The sequence below is a fragment of the Phalaenopsis equestris genome, unplaced genomic scaffold (assembly GCF_001263595.1).
Source record: "Phalaenopsis equestris unplaced genomic scaffold, ASM126359v1 Scaffold000202, whole genome shotgun sequence".
NCBI lineage: Eukaryota > Viridiplantae > Streptophyta > Magnoliopsida > Asparagales > Orchidaceae > Phalaenopsis > Phalaenopsis equestris.
In genome coordinates this window covers 417107-432791 of record NW_018164644.1, presented here as the reverse complement: position 1 = coordinate 432791, position 15685 = coordinate 417107, and the positions used below count along the sequence as shown (strand labels likewise).

The 15685-nt window shown below is 33.2% G+C and overlaps 1 protein-coding gene across 2 annotated transcripts in view; it reads left to right on the top strand.

Moving 5' to 3' along the window:
* Window positions 1-15685, top strand: part of LOC110022663 (probable starch synthase 4, chloroplastic/amyloplastic) — a gene marked incomplete at its 3' end in the record, with an annotated part of 72901 nt that overhangs the window by 38630 nt on the left and 18586 nt on the right. For both annotated transcript variants that reach the window (XM_020721724.1, XM_020721723.1), the window contains 1 exon segment: window positions 4312-4437. In XM_020721724.1, the coding sequence (XP_020577383.1) occupies window positions 4312-4437 (126 nt within the window).

The window sequence follows — 15685 nt, the reverse complement described above, 5'->3', positions numbered from 1 at the left end:
TTTGAAAATAGCCTCTCGTTGTTGTTTGTGTAATTTGGTAGAGGAGACTATAGAACATATTTTCATCTCTTGTCCCTTTTCACTATCTATATGAAGTAAGGTTGGTTTGTGGTTTGATAATATCGTCACTCCTAAGAGGAATCTTTTGCTCACTACCATGATTTGCAATCCGAACCGCAAGCAGAAACATTTTTTACAAATTTACCCTTACATCATATATTGGTTTATCTGGGTGGCTCGTAATGAGATTATTCATGAAGGTAAGGCCATTCAGGGTATGATGGTTTTTACTAATATTATTGCCTACATTAATAAGCTGTGGGGAATGGGGAGCTTTAAAAAAAGTTTCTTTTCAAGCATCAATTATTTTTTTTCTATGGGGCATACGGATTTGGATGAGAGGAGGCTCCCTCATCCACCAATTTTGGTTAGATGGCGGCCTCCTCCTAGGGGGTGGATTAAGTTTAACACAGATGGGAGTTGGAAAGTCAACAGTGCTGGTTGTGGGGGCATTGCTAGAAACTATGCAGGGAACTATATTATTTTCTTCTCATATCCTTGATATGCTGATACTTCCATAGAGGCTGAGGCTAGGGGCTGCTATCATAGAGGCTGAGGCTAGGGACATTTTAACGGCTGCTATTATGACTCACGCTCTCAGCTGACATTTTATTATTTTTGAATGTGATAATTGCATATTGATTGATATTTTGGCAAATGGTGCCGAGACCTCTTGGTTCTTTATTATATAAAGAGGATTAAATGTTTAATCTTCAATATGAATGTCATGTGGAGTTTCAATTACCGGGAGGGGAACTAACCTACTAATTGGCTTTGCCAATTTAGGTAGCTCCACTGATATTTGTAGGGTGGGATCTACTCCCTCCCCTCTTTACACACTCTGCTGGTTTGTGACAACATCGATGCTCCTTATATTCGTAGGGATGATTCCTCTTAACTTATTTTCTTTTGCTGGGTGGTTTGTTTCGGCCCAGACTCTTCTTTGGGCTGTTTTTATTCCTTTTTATTTATCTCTGGGGTGCTTTGGTTGCCCGCTTTTCTGTGGAGCAGGTGGCATCTATTTATGCTTCATATGATGGATGATTTTATAATACTAGCATGGAGGCTCAAGGCTCCATTGCCTCGTATGAGATGAATAACTTGGGAGGCCCAGGGCTCCTTACTTTGGCTATGGTTGGGCAGGTTGACTCTAATAAACTTTGGTGGCCTTGCAGATGGGTCTTGCGTCGGGTTTTGGCTTGGGGGGGGGTTTCGTGGTCACAGATTTATTGCAGTAATATTTCTGGGAATACTAGTGAGATTGGATATTGGAAATTAAGCTCACTGCTCCAACTCTACCTTTTTTTTCTGTGAATGGGCTTGTTATTTTCGATATGGAGGCTCATGTCTTCAAATTTATACGAGGCTTTCACTCTTTCTTTTGGATTGGACCGTGGCTCCTTATTTGTTATATGCATTTCTCGAAGGGGGGTTGGAAGATCGTGGAACATTATCTTTCTTTATTGCTCACTTGTTTTCTTGTTTGTTTGGTGTTTTCACAGTTTTTGAGCAGCAAGTTTTTGAATTTTGGGACTTGCTCGTTGGTGCTTTTTCCAGCTTTCAAGACGTCTGTTTTTTGCTTGCAACTTGTGCTACATTTGTTTCATTTTTTATGCATGTTCATATGAGGTATACTTCACTTTTTGGGTATACGTTTTGGTTGGATACATATACTTTTGGTTTACATTTACCTTTGTTTTTTCTTTGTTTCTTTTTTGGGTGGAGTTGTAATGCGGAAGGAGGAACCCCTAGGATTATATGTATTCTCTTTATTTTTAGTGGAACCATCTTTCCCTCCAATATTTTGTAACCGCCTTTAGATATTAACGCGTAAGAAGTCATGAGTAGCTCCTTTCCTAAAATATATATATATATATATATATATGCGAGTGAATTAAATGGAGGCCTTATCCCTCATTTCCTCTCATGTTCAACTGTATTAGAGTAGCAAGCGAGAGTTAGAGAGCGAGAGACAGTGGGACAGAGGCAGAGAACACTAGAGCAGAAGGGAGGGAAGAGTCATACCTTGCTGTGAAAACCATTTTTTGAGTGAGAAAAGAGAAGACGATGCCTCAAAGCTAAAGGAGAAACCCTAGAGTTTACGAAAGGTTTTACTGCTTCTAGGAGAAGATATCATGGGCATCTTGTGGAAGAAAGAAGTGGAAGAAGAGTCTCGTCGGCTTGTGTGGCCTCTTCGAGCGAAGGAGGAGAACTCGTGCCCTAATTAATCGAAAGATGAAGCATCGAGTGACTCCAATGTGAAAGAGAATAGAAGGGAGGTGAGTCATGTCGTAAAAGACGAGGCATCACACTCCTAGGGTTGACACCTAAGGCTTCTATACGAATGAAGACAATGTCGTTGCTGCAGTGAAGGTGCTAATTTCTCATGTATAGGAGGCTCTATTTGCTTTTGGTTTTGAGGAATAGGTGGAGCACGAGTATGACAAATGTATTTGAGGTGTGGAAGGGAGAATGTGTCGTGTGGGCTTGGTGTGAGAGGAGAGGAATTAGAGGAGAAGGGAGGAAGTGGCACGTGCCAAAAGATCTAAACCGAGCCGATGAAGGTATGTGTTTAGGTTGTTTACTATAATTTTTATATGTATTAAATTTATATATATTTAAGATGTTGATGTGGAATTATGTTAATTAAGGTTAGGAAGACTAGCAAGAACTTTGGGCTTGTTTATGCGCTTAAGAGAGAAGTGCAAGCAAGTTAATTTATTTACATCAATTAAAGTTATTAAATCATAGTGATAATTTAATTATATAATTAGATGGATCGATGGATGGATTGATGTATGGATGGATGTGTCTCGTACTCAGATCAGTTGGTCAGTCATTTGCTTGTCAGTTGTAAGTACCCTCCGTCTTGATCCAAATGATGATGACAATGAATTTACTGATTCAGGAGTTCAGGATGCATTATAATGGATTGAAAGCGATACTATTGTTGTGGATAAGTACTTGAAGATATTTCAAGGCCTGCGTTCAATTGTATTCAAAGGAATTTAAGATCCAATTGAAACATATAATCGACTGATGTGGATAAAAAATATATTAGACAATATGACATGTCCGAACGAAAAAAAAAAATATATTGTTAGCTACTTTTGTGTTGGATATAGATGTTGAAAGGTGATGGCGTGGGCAACGTTAGGACATGCTAAGGGAAATACCCAATATGATGATGAGTTGGGAGGATTTTGTGGAGCTTTTTAAAGAGTGGTTTGTATTGCTATTTGCTCAGAGACGGATGGAAGATAAATTCATCAAGTTAGTGTAAGGAGAGAAGACAGTCATGCAATCTAAAGCAGAGTTCACTGCACTATCAAGGTATGCACCATAATTGATAGCTACTGCAGAAGAGAAGTATTATAGGTTTCTGTTTGGATTGAAAATTTGATCAGACAATCTTGGTGCCGTTGGGAATTAATGTTTATTCAGTGTTAGTGGGGTGGGCTAGACGAGTAGAGATTGTTTTTCACTTATTCAGAAGTGTAAGGAAACACACAAGAGGAAGAATATTGATGAATGAGAGCCTGTGAATCAATTGGAGGGATCCATTTAAAAGTAGCTCAAGTTCATTTCAAGTGTATTTTGTAGCATCACGACTTGGAGTATTGTAGTTTTTCTGCCAAATGTAGAAAACAACATAAATGTGAATGTTTGATGGGCTCAAATACAAACCGTTGGTGGTGTCGTCAGCCTGGTCACCTTGCTAGACTGCCCTTCACTTGGTCAGAAAACCTTAGAAAAACATTTCACTAGGTGGAGCTCCTCAAAAAACTTCAAGTGGGCAAAGGAGGATAGAGTCAACAACTTTAGCTCCTACTCAAGGTCAACTATGACAGTCAGTTCGATCTCAAGTTTATGCCCTTACTTGTAGTAAATCTAAAGAACCTACTGTTGTTGATGTTGATGCTAATGGAGTTCATGAGTGAGATGCTTTCTTATATGCTCAGTGTAATTATTCTATGTTATGTATGAGTGTGGTGTTATCTTTATTATGTTTTCTCATTTCAGTTGATGAGGAAATTTAGTTGAGTCATCTTGTAGTTAAGTCATCTATGCTTCAACGTACATTGTCCCACCTTTACATTTGAAAAAAACTGTTAAACTTTTTAATCCATGTTTAACTGTATTCTGGTAGTTTGTTAGTTGCAATGTTTGGTTTTCAGACCCAATTTCATTAGGAAGACTAATTGCATTTCTCTTTCAGAAGCGTCAAATTAATAATCTTTTCCCTAACAGGTATGTTGCATCACACGACTTGTGCCCCAGAAGGGTGTGCATCTTATCCGGCATGCGATATATCAAACAATGGAGCTTGGAGGACAATTTGTTCTGCTTGGGTCCAGTCCTGTTGCACACATTCAAGTAATACCTCTCTATAGCAATTATTGAGTTATAAATAGCAATTTAGATGCTGAATATTGATGTCTTTTGCTCTTACTGATACTTCAACATAAATAGAGGGATGAATAGATAGCTCAATTATTTGATCTTATCATATAATTACAACAGTTTTGATTCCAAAAAACACTTAATGCGCCAATTACTTCTTGTTAAACCCATGCCTCCTTTATCAGAATTCATGGGTTATATTTTTTTCCATTTTATTTGTATATCATTCCATGATGGATCCTCCGGCTTTCTTTTCTTCCCTGCTCAAATATTTGGTCTGTTGTCGATCTTGCTAGATTTGTTTGTCTTCATTCCAAGCATTCTTCAATACTATCCCTTAAAAGTTGGTAGAGATCTTCCATTCCCAGAATTTTCTGAATATTTTTTAATGCAAGATTACAATGCCCTTTGATGAATATGTTAGTGAGTTGACTTTTTATTAGGATATAGGAGTTCAAATCAGCCCAGTCTTTCTCAAAATTTGCATTGAATTTTGGATATTTTTTTCTTCATTATCAGCACTGTTATAATTATATAATCAACTTACACTATAAATATTATCCCTATCCCTTCAGTTCAGTGATTTAAAAAGATTGTATGGTCTTGTTGGCTTTGTTTATATTCCCATTTCACATATAGCTTTGTGAATCTCTCAAGCTGTTTTCTTGGACATTGTTTCAACTTACATAATACCTTTCTTACTTTGCATGCATGGTTTTTTTAAACGGAGCTGAATCCTGAAAACTTACTTTATATCACCACGAAGAAATGCATCATTACATCATTCTGGTCTATGGACTCTTCAAATTTAGTACTCAAAGAGATTAAGATACAAATCACATTTCTTTTGCAACCCAAGCACATATTGTAAAGAAAAAGTCTTTTGAAGAAGTGTGTATGTTCTTTCATTACTAATTTTGCTTTATATTTTTTTTGGCTTCCATTAACTTTATTTCTAAATGTAAAAATTCAATTATATCCTATTACATTTTTTTTAATTAACACAATCATCTCCCAAATGTGGTTCTTTTTTAGGACTTTCATCTTTTTTTTTTTCATCGCCCTTTTATAATTCTTATTTCTTAACATCGCCCTTTTATAATTCTTATTCTTATTTCTTAATGTCTCAAATAGAGTTGCGAAATTTTATTGGTGTTAACGTTAATAAGAAAGGCTTTATGTGTGGGATTCTCGAATGATGTGTATTAAGTTATAGGATTTTTTGGAAATTAAGTATGTACTAATAGGTTGATTAAGGCCATCTTTAGAAAATTAAGAAAGGGTACTTAACAAGGGCTTTGAGTTTCGAACTTTCAAAGGAGTTTGGATTTCTCTGTCCTTGTATGGATTTACTAGTGTTTTTAGCTATTGAAATATTAATTTTATTGGGTTCAAGTTATTGCCATATATGTTTATTATTGACTGGACCATCAAGGAAAAAAATATATACTTTATCAATTTTATCTTCCATTTGATTGTTCTCTCATTGAGGATAAGTGCGCTTAAAGAAGTTTTTTTTTAATTAACGGTAACATCTTAGGAAATGAGATTTTTTTTGTGGTTGTATGATAGCATTTATAAATATATAACTAAGTGATATGCAAACAAACTTATTTGAATTTGTTATAAGCATATAACATTTTAAGTTGTGCTTTTGAATATGTATTTAAACTATACTCAAAATCTTATTGTAAGAAGGATAAATTTTATTAAAATGCTCAGTTTATTAGTATAGAATGTAGATCCATATTAGATTATGGGCTTGATGTGCACAGCGAAATGGGCAAGCGCACGCTTTGTACTTGAAGTTCAATGTGAGTCAAACACTCTGTTTGGCGCAGTTATAGTTTCTCAGATTTTCAGTTGCAGCTGCGCTGCCTTAGGAAGCTACTGCGGGAAAACTGCTTCGGAGAAGGTGATTCGGGGAAGCTGGTTGTATGTTTGTTGCAACTGTGTAAAAATAGTTATGGTGCAGTTATTTCTGGAAAATTATCATTCCGCCCCTGTTCTGTAAATTTGTTTTTAACAGAACTGTGAAACCGTATATTTGATATTTCAGAAGTAGAAATTCATTTCAAAACATAATAAATGTTCATATACACCTCTCAATAATGAGTACCAAAAGTGCTACGAAAAATATAAAAAACTAATAAAATTAAAAATAAAATAGTGATGATATTATTTTTAACATGAAGACGATGGTTGTCTCTTCCTAAACTGTCCTCTAATGCTGCTAAAAAGTGATCATCGAATTGATAGAATCATTGGAGGGCACTTTAGGACGAAACATCCATTGCCTTCATGTTAAAAACAATATCATCATTATTTTACTTGTAATTTTAGTAGTTTTTTTCTATTTTTTGTAGCACTTTTAGTACTCACTGTTTAGTGAGCGTTGTATCTGAATTTTTGTTATTTTGAAATGAATTTATGCTTCTAAAATATCAAATATATGGGCGTCACAGTTCTGTTGCATACAAATATATTAGAGGGGCAGAATGATTAATTTTTCAGAAACAGCTGCGTCACAACTATTTTCACACAACTGCAATGAACAGACAGCCAGCTTTCTCGTAACAGCTTCCCGCAGCAGCTTCTATTAAATTGAGAAGTTGCAGCTGTTATTCGATCTAGAGCGCAGCTGGCAAGAAATTGGGAGAGTGCAAGGGAGGAGCAAAGTAAATATTTTCTTCCTATTTGTGTTGCAAAGGAGCACGAAACCTTCGGCTGCAGCCTACAGTTTGAAGGACCAGGAAGTTGCTGCGGTGTTTTTAGCTTAGGGATCGAATCTTCAATTGATGCCTTCTTCGCCGCAATTTTACGCCAACGCCTACGACTGCAGGAAACAACTCGAGAGGAGGCAACGATGCTTCGTTGCTGATTGATTTCGAGAGGTCCATCCTTCGATGCTACACCTCTGTATCGTTTCAAGGTGAACTGTAAAATGCGCAGCCTATTTGGCATAAAGGAGTTAATATATTAGATAATATATTTTTATATAAATTCATAGTTCTTTTTATGAGTTCATATATGTATTTACATAATTTTTAGTGGAATTTACATTCATATCATACGTCTCTTATGTATTTAAAATTTATATCGAACACCTAAATTTTTATATTTAAATGCATGCCATGCTAATTTTAGAAGATAAAATACTGAATTTAAGTAACTAATTCAGTTTGAATTACTTGAAGTGATTATGTATATTTTTTCCTTAAAGACAAATAACTTCAATAAAATACTGAATTAAGTGGTATGTATTTAAAACTTATTAAAAACATATCTTTTTTCTTAATTTTTATTAATTAAATATTTTCTTAAAGAGAATTCTATAGTGAAATTATAATCGTTTGCTTTTCTTTGGATATGGGCTTAATTCATAGTAGAATTTTGAGCTGATTCAAGTCTAATATATATATTTAAAATTATTAAACTAATTGAGAGTGTATTTTTATACATAAAACCTTTCCTCTCTTTGTAAATCTTATTTATCTAAATATCTTATTTACTATAATAAATATCTTATCAAAATATATGTTTAATTTTAATAGAATTTTGGTGATTTCATAAACAAAGGTTCTGACATCACGGACTGATGCAAACAAAGAAGTTAGTCCATGAAGCTAATATTAGCTTATGATCTTGTATTATAAGTACTCTCACAGGTAAATTAATGGAATTAGTAGACATTAAAATTCATAAAAATATAAACATCATATGTACTTAAGAGACCAATTGGTTTGGAGAAAATGTTAAGGAGATTGATAGCTTAAGTTTTAAACTTTGGTATTCAGGTTAGAGTCACGCTAAAAATGGCGTAGGTGAAAAAATAAATAAAAGTATGAAACATAATATTGTAAAAATTAATGGAATTGGAAATAGAACTATAGCCTTGAAGATTATTGTTGACATTAAGATTTTCAATGTTGTAAGTGTTATGCTCCTTAAGTAGATTTTGACATAGGTTTAAAAGAAAAATTCTGGAATGACATAGAAGAATTAATACAAATTATACATCTTGAAGAAAGAATTTTTATCAGAAGAGTTTTAAACGGAAATGTTGGCAGGGTGGTAGAAGTTTTTTGGATTGATTAATGAAGAGGGCATATTAGATTTTGCTTTAGTGTATAGTTTTGTTTTTTCTAATACTTTATTTAAAAAAAGAGATAGAGCATATTATTACTTATAAGCATTGATCTAATAAAACACATTATTTATTTCTTTATGAAAAAAGAGGTTGTCGAGAATGTAAATATTGTAAGATCATTCAAAGTGAAAATTTAAGTACTCAACATTGATTATTAATTTTAGATTTTAAAATGAATTGTAAGATAAATAATACAATGAAACACTGTCATAGAATTAGATGGGGGTACCTAAAAGGCATAAAAAAATATTTTTATAACTAAACTTCAAGATTTTAAGATTAGGGATGTTCATGAAGAAACTAATTCTATGTGGGATAAAACAATAAGCACTATTAAATAAATGTCCGAAGATGAACTTGGAGAATCAAAAGGAAAAATTTTTATAAATAAAAATAGTTGGTGGTGGAATAAAAATGTGCAAGAAAAGATAAAATATAAATAGTGTTATAAAAATTAGTTTAAATGTAAAAGTTTAGAGAGCTAGGAAAAATTTAAGATGACCCATAGGAAATCTAAGAAAATAATTTGTGATGCTAAAAATTCTGCTTTATAAAAATTCTGCTTTTAATGATCTCTATAATAAATTAGATACTGAGGGTGGGTGATATATATATAAACTAGCCAAACAAAGAGAAAAAAGAAGATTTAATTCAAGTTTATTAAAAATAAAAATCAAAAAGAATTTTTCTTAGAGAAAGATATTCAACATTGTGGGAGAGCTATTTTGAAAAAAATTTTAATAGGTGGTGAGCAATTTGATAAATTTTTCAATGAAGTTTATGAAAATATGATTTATCGTAATATCGTTAGTAATAATAAAATTTTTTATTTTGTCATCGGATTAGTAAGGAAGAAGTTGATGAGACTTTATAGAAAACGAAGGGTGAAAAATCAACGGGACCTGATGATTTCACAGTTGAAGTGTGGAAATATTTAAGAGATCTGAGAGTTTCTTGGTTTACTAAACTTTTTAAAATTACTCTAAAAACTAAAAAGATGTCTGAGGAGTAGATGAAGTGTATTTTGGTTCTCATTTTTAGGAATAAAGGGGATGCACAAGTGTGCAATTTATAGAGGATTCAAGTTGATGTGTCATACTTTAAAATTATGAGAAAGATAATTGAACATAGATTAAGAAGTGACAAAGATTTCTCATAATCATTTTAGATTTATGTCGATGGGTCTACTAAGAAAGCTATACATTTATTGAGAGGTTTGATGGAGAAGTACAGAGAAAGGAGGATCTACATATGATTTTATTGATTTAGTAAAAACTTACAATAAGATTCCAAGAAAAGTCCCTAGAGAAGAAAGGTGTTGATATGACTTATATTCAAGTTATTAAAGATATGAATACTAGAGTTGTTAAATGTGTTCGAACAGAAGGAAAATTGACCAAGTATTTTCCAATTTCAGTTGGATTACGTGAGGGATCAGCTTTAAGTCCATATCGTTTTGCTTTAGTTATGGATGCTGTTACTGGACATTTACAGGAGAATGTATCTTGTTGTATGCTTTTCGTTGATGATATCCTTCTTGTGGATAAGGCTAGAGGAAGAGTTTAGGAAAACTTAAATTATGGAGGTTTACATTGGAGTCTAAAAGCCTTCGTTTGTAATTTTTGTAGTAGCTCTAGTGGCATATTTGTAAATATGGGTGATTAAATCATTTAGAGGTATGAACGTTTTAAATATATAGTGTCTATTGTTCTTCTAAGTGATGGTGATATAGATGGGGATGCTATTAGTAGAATTCAAGTTGGTTGGTTGAAGTGGAAAAATGCATCGGGCCTATTGTGTGATCGAAAAGTATCGCTTAGACTTGAAGAAAATTTTTATAAGATTGTGGTGAGACCTACATTGTTTTATAATGCAGAATGTTGGCCTTTAAAAGAGAAACAAAAAACAAAGTTAAGTGTTGTTGAGATGAGAATGCCTAGGTGGATAATTGGCTTGACACTTAGATAAAGTGTGAAATGAATGTATCTGTGATAGGGTTGGAGTAGCTCTTGTGGTGGACAATATTAGAGAGAGTCGTTTTAGATGGTTTGGACATTAAATGCTGGCCATCTTTTGATCCGGTTAGGAGAGTAGGTGTTTTAGATTCAACTTATGTTAAGAAAGACAAATGCAAAATTAAAAAGACTTTTTGCATATTGTATAAAAAATGATCTTAATCTATTAGAATTATGTGAAAATATGACACTCAATTAGACGCAATGAAGAAAAAGGATTCATATAGTAAGAAAAAGGATTCATATAGTCGACCCCACTTAGGGTATGTTTGGTGCAAGTTATCTTCTACGGTGTGCCAATGTGCAGTAGTTTGTGTCATTTGGAACCTGTGGTGCGGGCGTGTTTCATTAAACACACTGGATAATCCACATCGCGTTGGGTGAGGACCTATTTTGCATTACTTGATTCACTATTACTCTCGTACCCCCCTCCTCCCGCTCGGCCTTGTCCTGCATTTGCTCTGCCTAGGGTTTTTTATCCTCTTCTTTTTCATCATTCGCTGACACTAGTGACGAGAGTTTCCCTGCGTTTGCTTTCTTCTTCCTCCGGTATCCTCTACCTCTCATCCATTCTTGGTGGATTTGCTCAGTTAGGCATATGGTTTCCACAAAGATTTCTTTTTTTGGGATTTCTACATACATGGCATCAGTGACCTTTTTTTTCTATTTTTTGGGGGCTACAACTCTCTATTTGCTTTGTGTTTTGTGATTTCAATTCGGTTTTAGTCTATTTGATTTGTGGAATTGTTATGTTGGTTTTGGTTTTATTGATATAATTAATACATATCACTCAAAAGGATGATTTGTGTTTTGCTTTACCTGATATCGTTTTGATATTTGAGTAAGAATTTGAGAAATGCATATAAGTTGGTGTTGAAGTTCTGAAGAACATAAAACTGTGACTTCTTTAGGTTAACAGATGGGTTAGAGGATTCCATGACCGAGTAATCGGACGTGGAGAGTTTCCTTGGAAAATTACTTATCTCGTGACATGCACAAACTTCATTTTAAAAATAATATTATATTATTATTAATTGTTATTTTAGTAGTTTATTTTTTTTATTTTGGTGGTTGTGTTGCTGTTTAGCGAGGTGACTTATTTTATTTTGTAATGTTCGAACTGGATATTTGTTTTTTAAATATGAATTGTGCTAGCAAGATTAATTCTATTGTAAACAACATTAGTATAGGAGTGAGATGATCATTTGTTCCAAAACAACTGTAGCACAAATGTTTTAAAACTGCAAAAAAAAAAAAACAACTAATTTATCCGCAGCAGCTTTCTGTCACAGTTGTTGCGCAACAACTTTTAAATAAACCGCAACTGCTCCAAACAGATGCTTAGTGGGATAAAGCTTATTGTTGTTGTTTGGAGATTTAATACTCGACGAGATATGAAAATTTTAAGCTCATTATTTTAATTTTCTCATAATTACACTAAATTTTCATCTTAAATTGTTTAAAAATAAGAAATAAACTTCTACATGCTTCAATTTTTTAATTTTATTTTAAAATATTTAGAGGGTCATTAATATTGTTTGCAACATATCATCTCATAATATCATCCATAAATCATTCTTCTAATAAAAACATACTAGAAGACTAGAATTCCAACAACTTAATTCATGAAATTACTTTTTTTAATGTAAGAGTGGTAATTCAATCATTATAATTAAATTTTTCTTCATTTTCATTTTTATGCCAAGTGATCATGACTTTCTTTAAACTGATGACAATCAATTTTAGAGGTGCATATCAACTGATTCAGTTATGGCCCATTTGTGGCTGCTTATTTAGTGCGGTGACATTTTGAAAATGCACCTAGTCTGTTGGGTAAACTGCTTTTTGACAGTTTATGCATTTTCAAAACGCTGAAAACATTTTCACACCGCACCTATCTAGGTGTGATGACAGTTTTCTGGCTGCGATCAGATTTTTCCAAAAAAAATAAAAATTTGTAATAACCACCATACCTAGCTTATCAACAAATTATTTTTAATCAGCTTATCAGCAGATTATTCAATAAGCTGCAGCGACCCCAAACAAACACTTAGTAAGGCTTTAAAAATTTTATTTTCTAGTACATCAATAAGAATTGGGTGGTATGTATTTAAACGCCTTATATATAAGAATGTAAGTGTTAAATATATAAATATAATGATTTGGGTCTAATAGAACTTTATAATTAAGGATATTCTCTATTATTGTGTATATTGTAATCAATAATTTATTTGTTTATGAAAAAATAATTTTGGTACGACTGATTCAAAAATGAAGAGAAAAAATTCAACTTGGAAATATTCAAAATTCAAATTTGAATCTAGCACTCTTTGTAATATATGCATTTATTGTGATGAGGAATGAAGGTATAACTCGAGCCAATGAGCACTTTATTGGTCCTTCCAATATGTCAAAAGTTAGTAATGTTATTAAATGAAAGAGAATACCTTCGAAGAGCTGCTTGCTTATCAAGAAGGGGTAAGAAAATCCAAATAGAGTTTGTATATGGAGGATGATAAGAAAGTTGTTGATATAATGAAGAAATAGATATTCAACTGTATTTGGGTCCTCCAACACAATCTATCTGTATCCTACTTTCTTTTTAAGATATTTGTCATTGGGTTTTCTCAAAAAAAAAAAAGAAAATATTCAACTGTATTTGCACCGTGATAAAAGAACATTTGAATCAAGTTATGGATCAGAGAACATAAACATATTTAAAAAGAGAATTTCAATGTATAATTTTTTATATAAAGAACCTGAAGAAGAAATTGGTAGAAGGAAGAAAATGAGACAAAAGGAGATTAAAGAAAATATTGATAAGAGTATCCGAGAAAGGATAAAACAATACATTGCTTGGTGGTTTATTAAGCAGAAATCTCTTTTAATAATGTTAAATTGGAGAGTTTTGATTATATGACTGAGACAATTGCACAATATGGATCAGGTTTTCGACCCTCAAGTTATCATAAGTTAAAGATTTTCTCTACTTGAAGAAGAACTTCAATTAATGTTAGAGATGATCATAAAAAAATATTGGGAAGAGAATAGATGCACTTTTATATTTGTTGGATGTAGGGGTGTAAAAGAGCCGAGCTTGAGGGAGCTCAGTCTCAGCTCGTGCTCGGCTTGTTAAAAGATACCAATATTCGTGTTTGACTCATTTATATATTGAGCACAAAAACTTTGTTCGTATTCGACTTGTTTGCTTAGCGAGTCTAACATGAGCTACTCACGAACAAGTCATTTTGGCAGTCCTAGTCACAACTATACGATGTTAAGGGTAGAGAAAATATTTAAACCACTTTATTTATTTTAAAATATTTCTTTAAACATAATTTAATTTTATTTTATTAAGTTTTATTAATTATTTTGAGCCAAAACGAGTCAAACATGAACGAGCAAATTTTTGTTCGTGTTTGGTTTTTTTATATATCAAGCGCAAAAAAAATTATTTGTGTTCGACTCATTTGCTTAACGAATGAATCTAACACGAGCTACTTAATGAATTGAGCAACGAGCCATTCCCATTTGCTTAACGAATTAATCTAACATGAGCTACTTAATGAATCGAGCAATGAGCCATTCTTGACAGTCCTAGTTGGATGAATTGATTGTAGAGAAGATCTATAATTCATTTTTTGATCAATTCATCATTCAAGTACTGCATTCATAGAGTCCATCGATGCATCTAAATAGAGTCCATCGATGCATCTGAATATTCAAAAATTATGATGAAGCTTTTTGAACTCTTAGATACACAAATTGAAAAAAATTGAAGAAAAGAATGAGCTTCAAGTGGTTCCAGATAATCTCTCTAGTTATGTTCTTGCAGGCTTGTAATTTATTTTATTTATTATTTGTGAGATTTGAGAATAAAGTAGCACAATTTTATTGATATGAGTATTTAAATTCAATTACAATAGGCATAATAAAGGAAAGAGATAAAAAACATAATACAATGATTAGGAAAGAAAAAAAAATAGAATAAAGTAAAATATGAAATACATTATCAAGGAATAAGAGCAGATAATAAGTAATAACAGCTTAAGGATCTTTTATAATTTAATACTTCCCCTCAAGTAGAAGCATAGATTTCAGTCATGTTTAACTTGGACTTGAAGTTATCGAACAAAAGGCGAAGCAGATTCTAGTGAGAATGTTCCTAGTTGAGTACTAGAGGGCACATGTCGAACACAAATCTTCACGGACTTAATTTTTTCTTTAATAAATTGTCTGTCAATCTTCGCATGTTTGGTACGATCATGTTGTGCATGATTGTGAGCAATATTGATTGCGGTTTTATTATCACAAAATAGTTGCAGCGGACGGAGGTTGGCATACGGAGTTCGTGGAGTATGATGCGTAGCCAGAGAGTTTCACAGATTTCTAAGGAGATGAAGCAGCTTCAACATTGCTTCGGGCAACTATAGATTGTTTTTTGTTTTTCCACGTGACAAGATTGTCCAATACAATTGAGTAATACCCCGAGGTGGACGTCGATCATGAACTGATCTGACCTAATCAACATTTGTATAAACAACAATCAATCAGGTGTAATGGGAGAAAAAAAAACTTGAATCTGGTGTACCTTTTAAGTAATGAAGAATCCAGTGATGCTCGTAGGGTCCATGCATATTTCAGTTGTGTGGCATATGTCAGGGCGAGTATGAGCGAGGTAGATAGGTTTTTTCACCAGACGTCAGTAATGAGTTTTGTTGACAAGTACATCATTGAGAATGTCAAATAATTTTTCATTAGGATCCATAAGAACGTCAACAAGTTTGCATATAAAAAGTTATTTTTTGTCAAGAGATCAATTACATATTTGTGCTGAGACATAAATGTTCCGAGAGGATCGAGCCAAGTCCATGCCTCTAAGAAGTACTAGAGAGATCCTAAGTCATTCATCTCGAAGGATGAAACAAGAATGTTGTTAGGGACTGTTGACCTCAATTTTCGTGAGGTCTAGTATTCCTCGTAGGAGTTAGGATCTAGCCTTAGGGGTCTTCCTGCGACTATCTTAGAACCTTAGAAGTGGTGCCCGCCTCGTTTT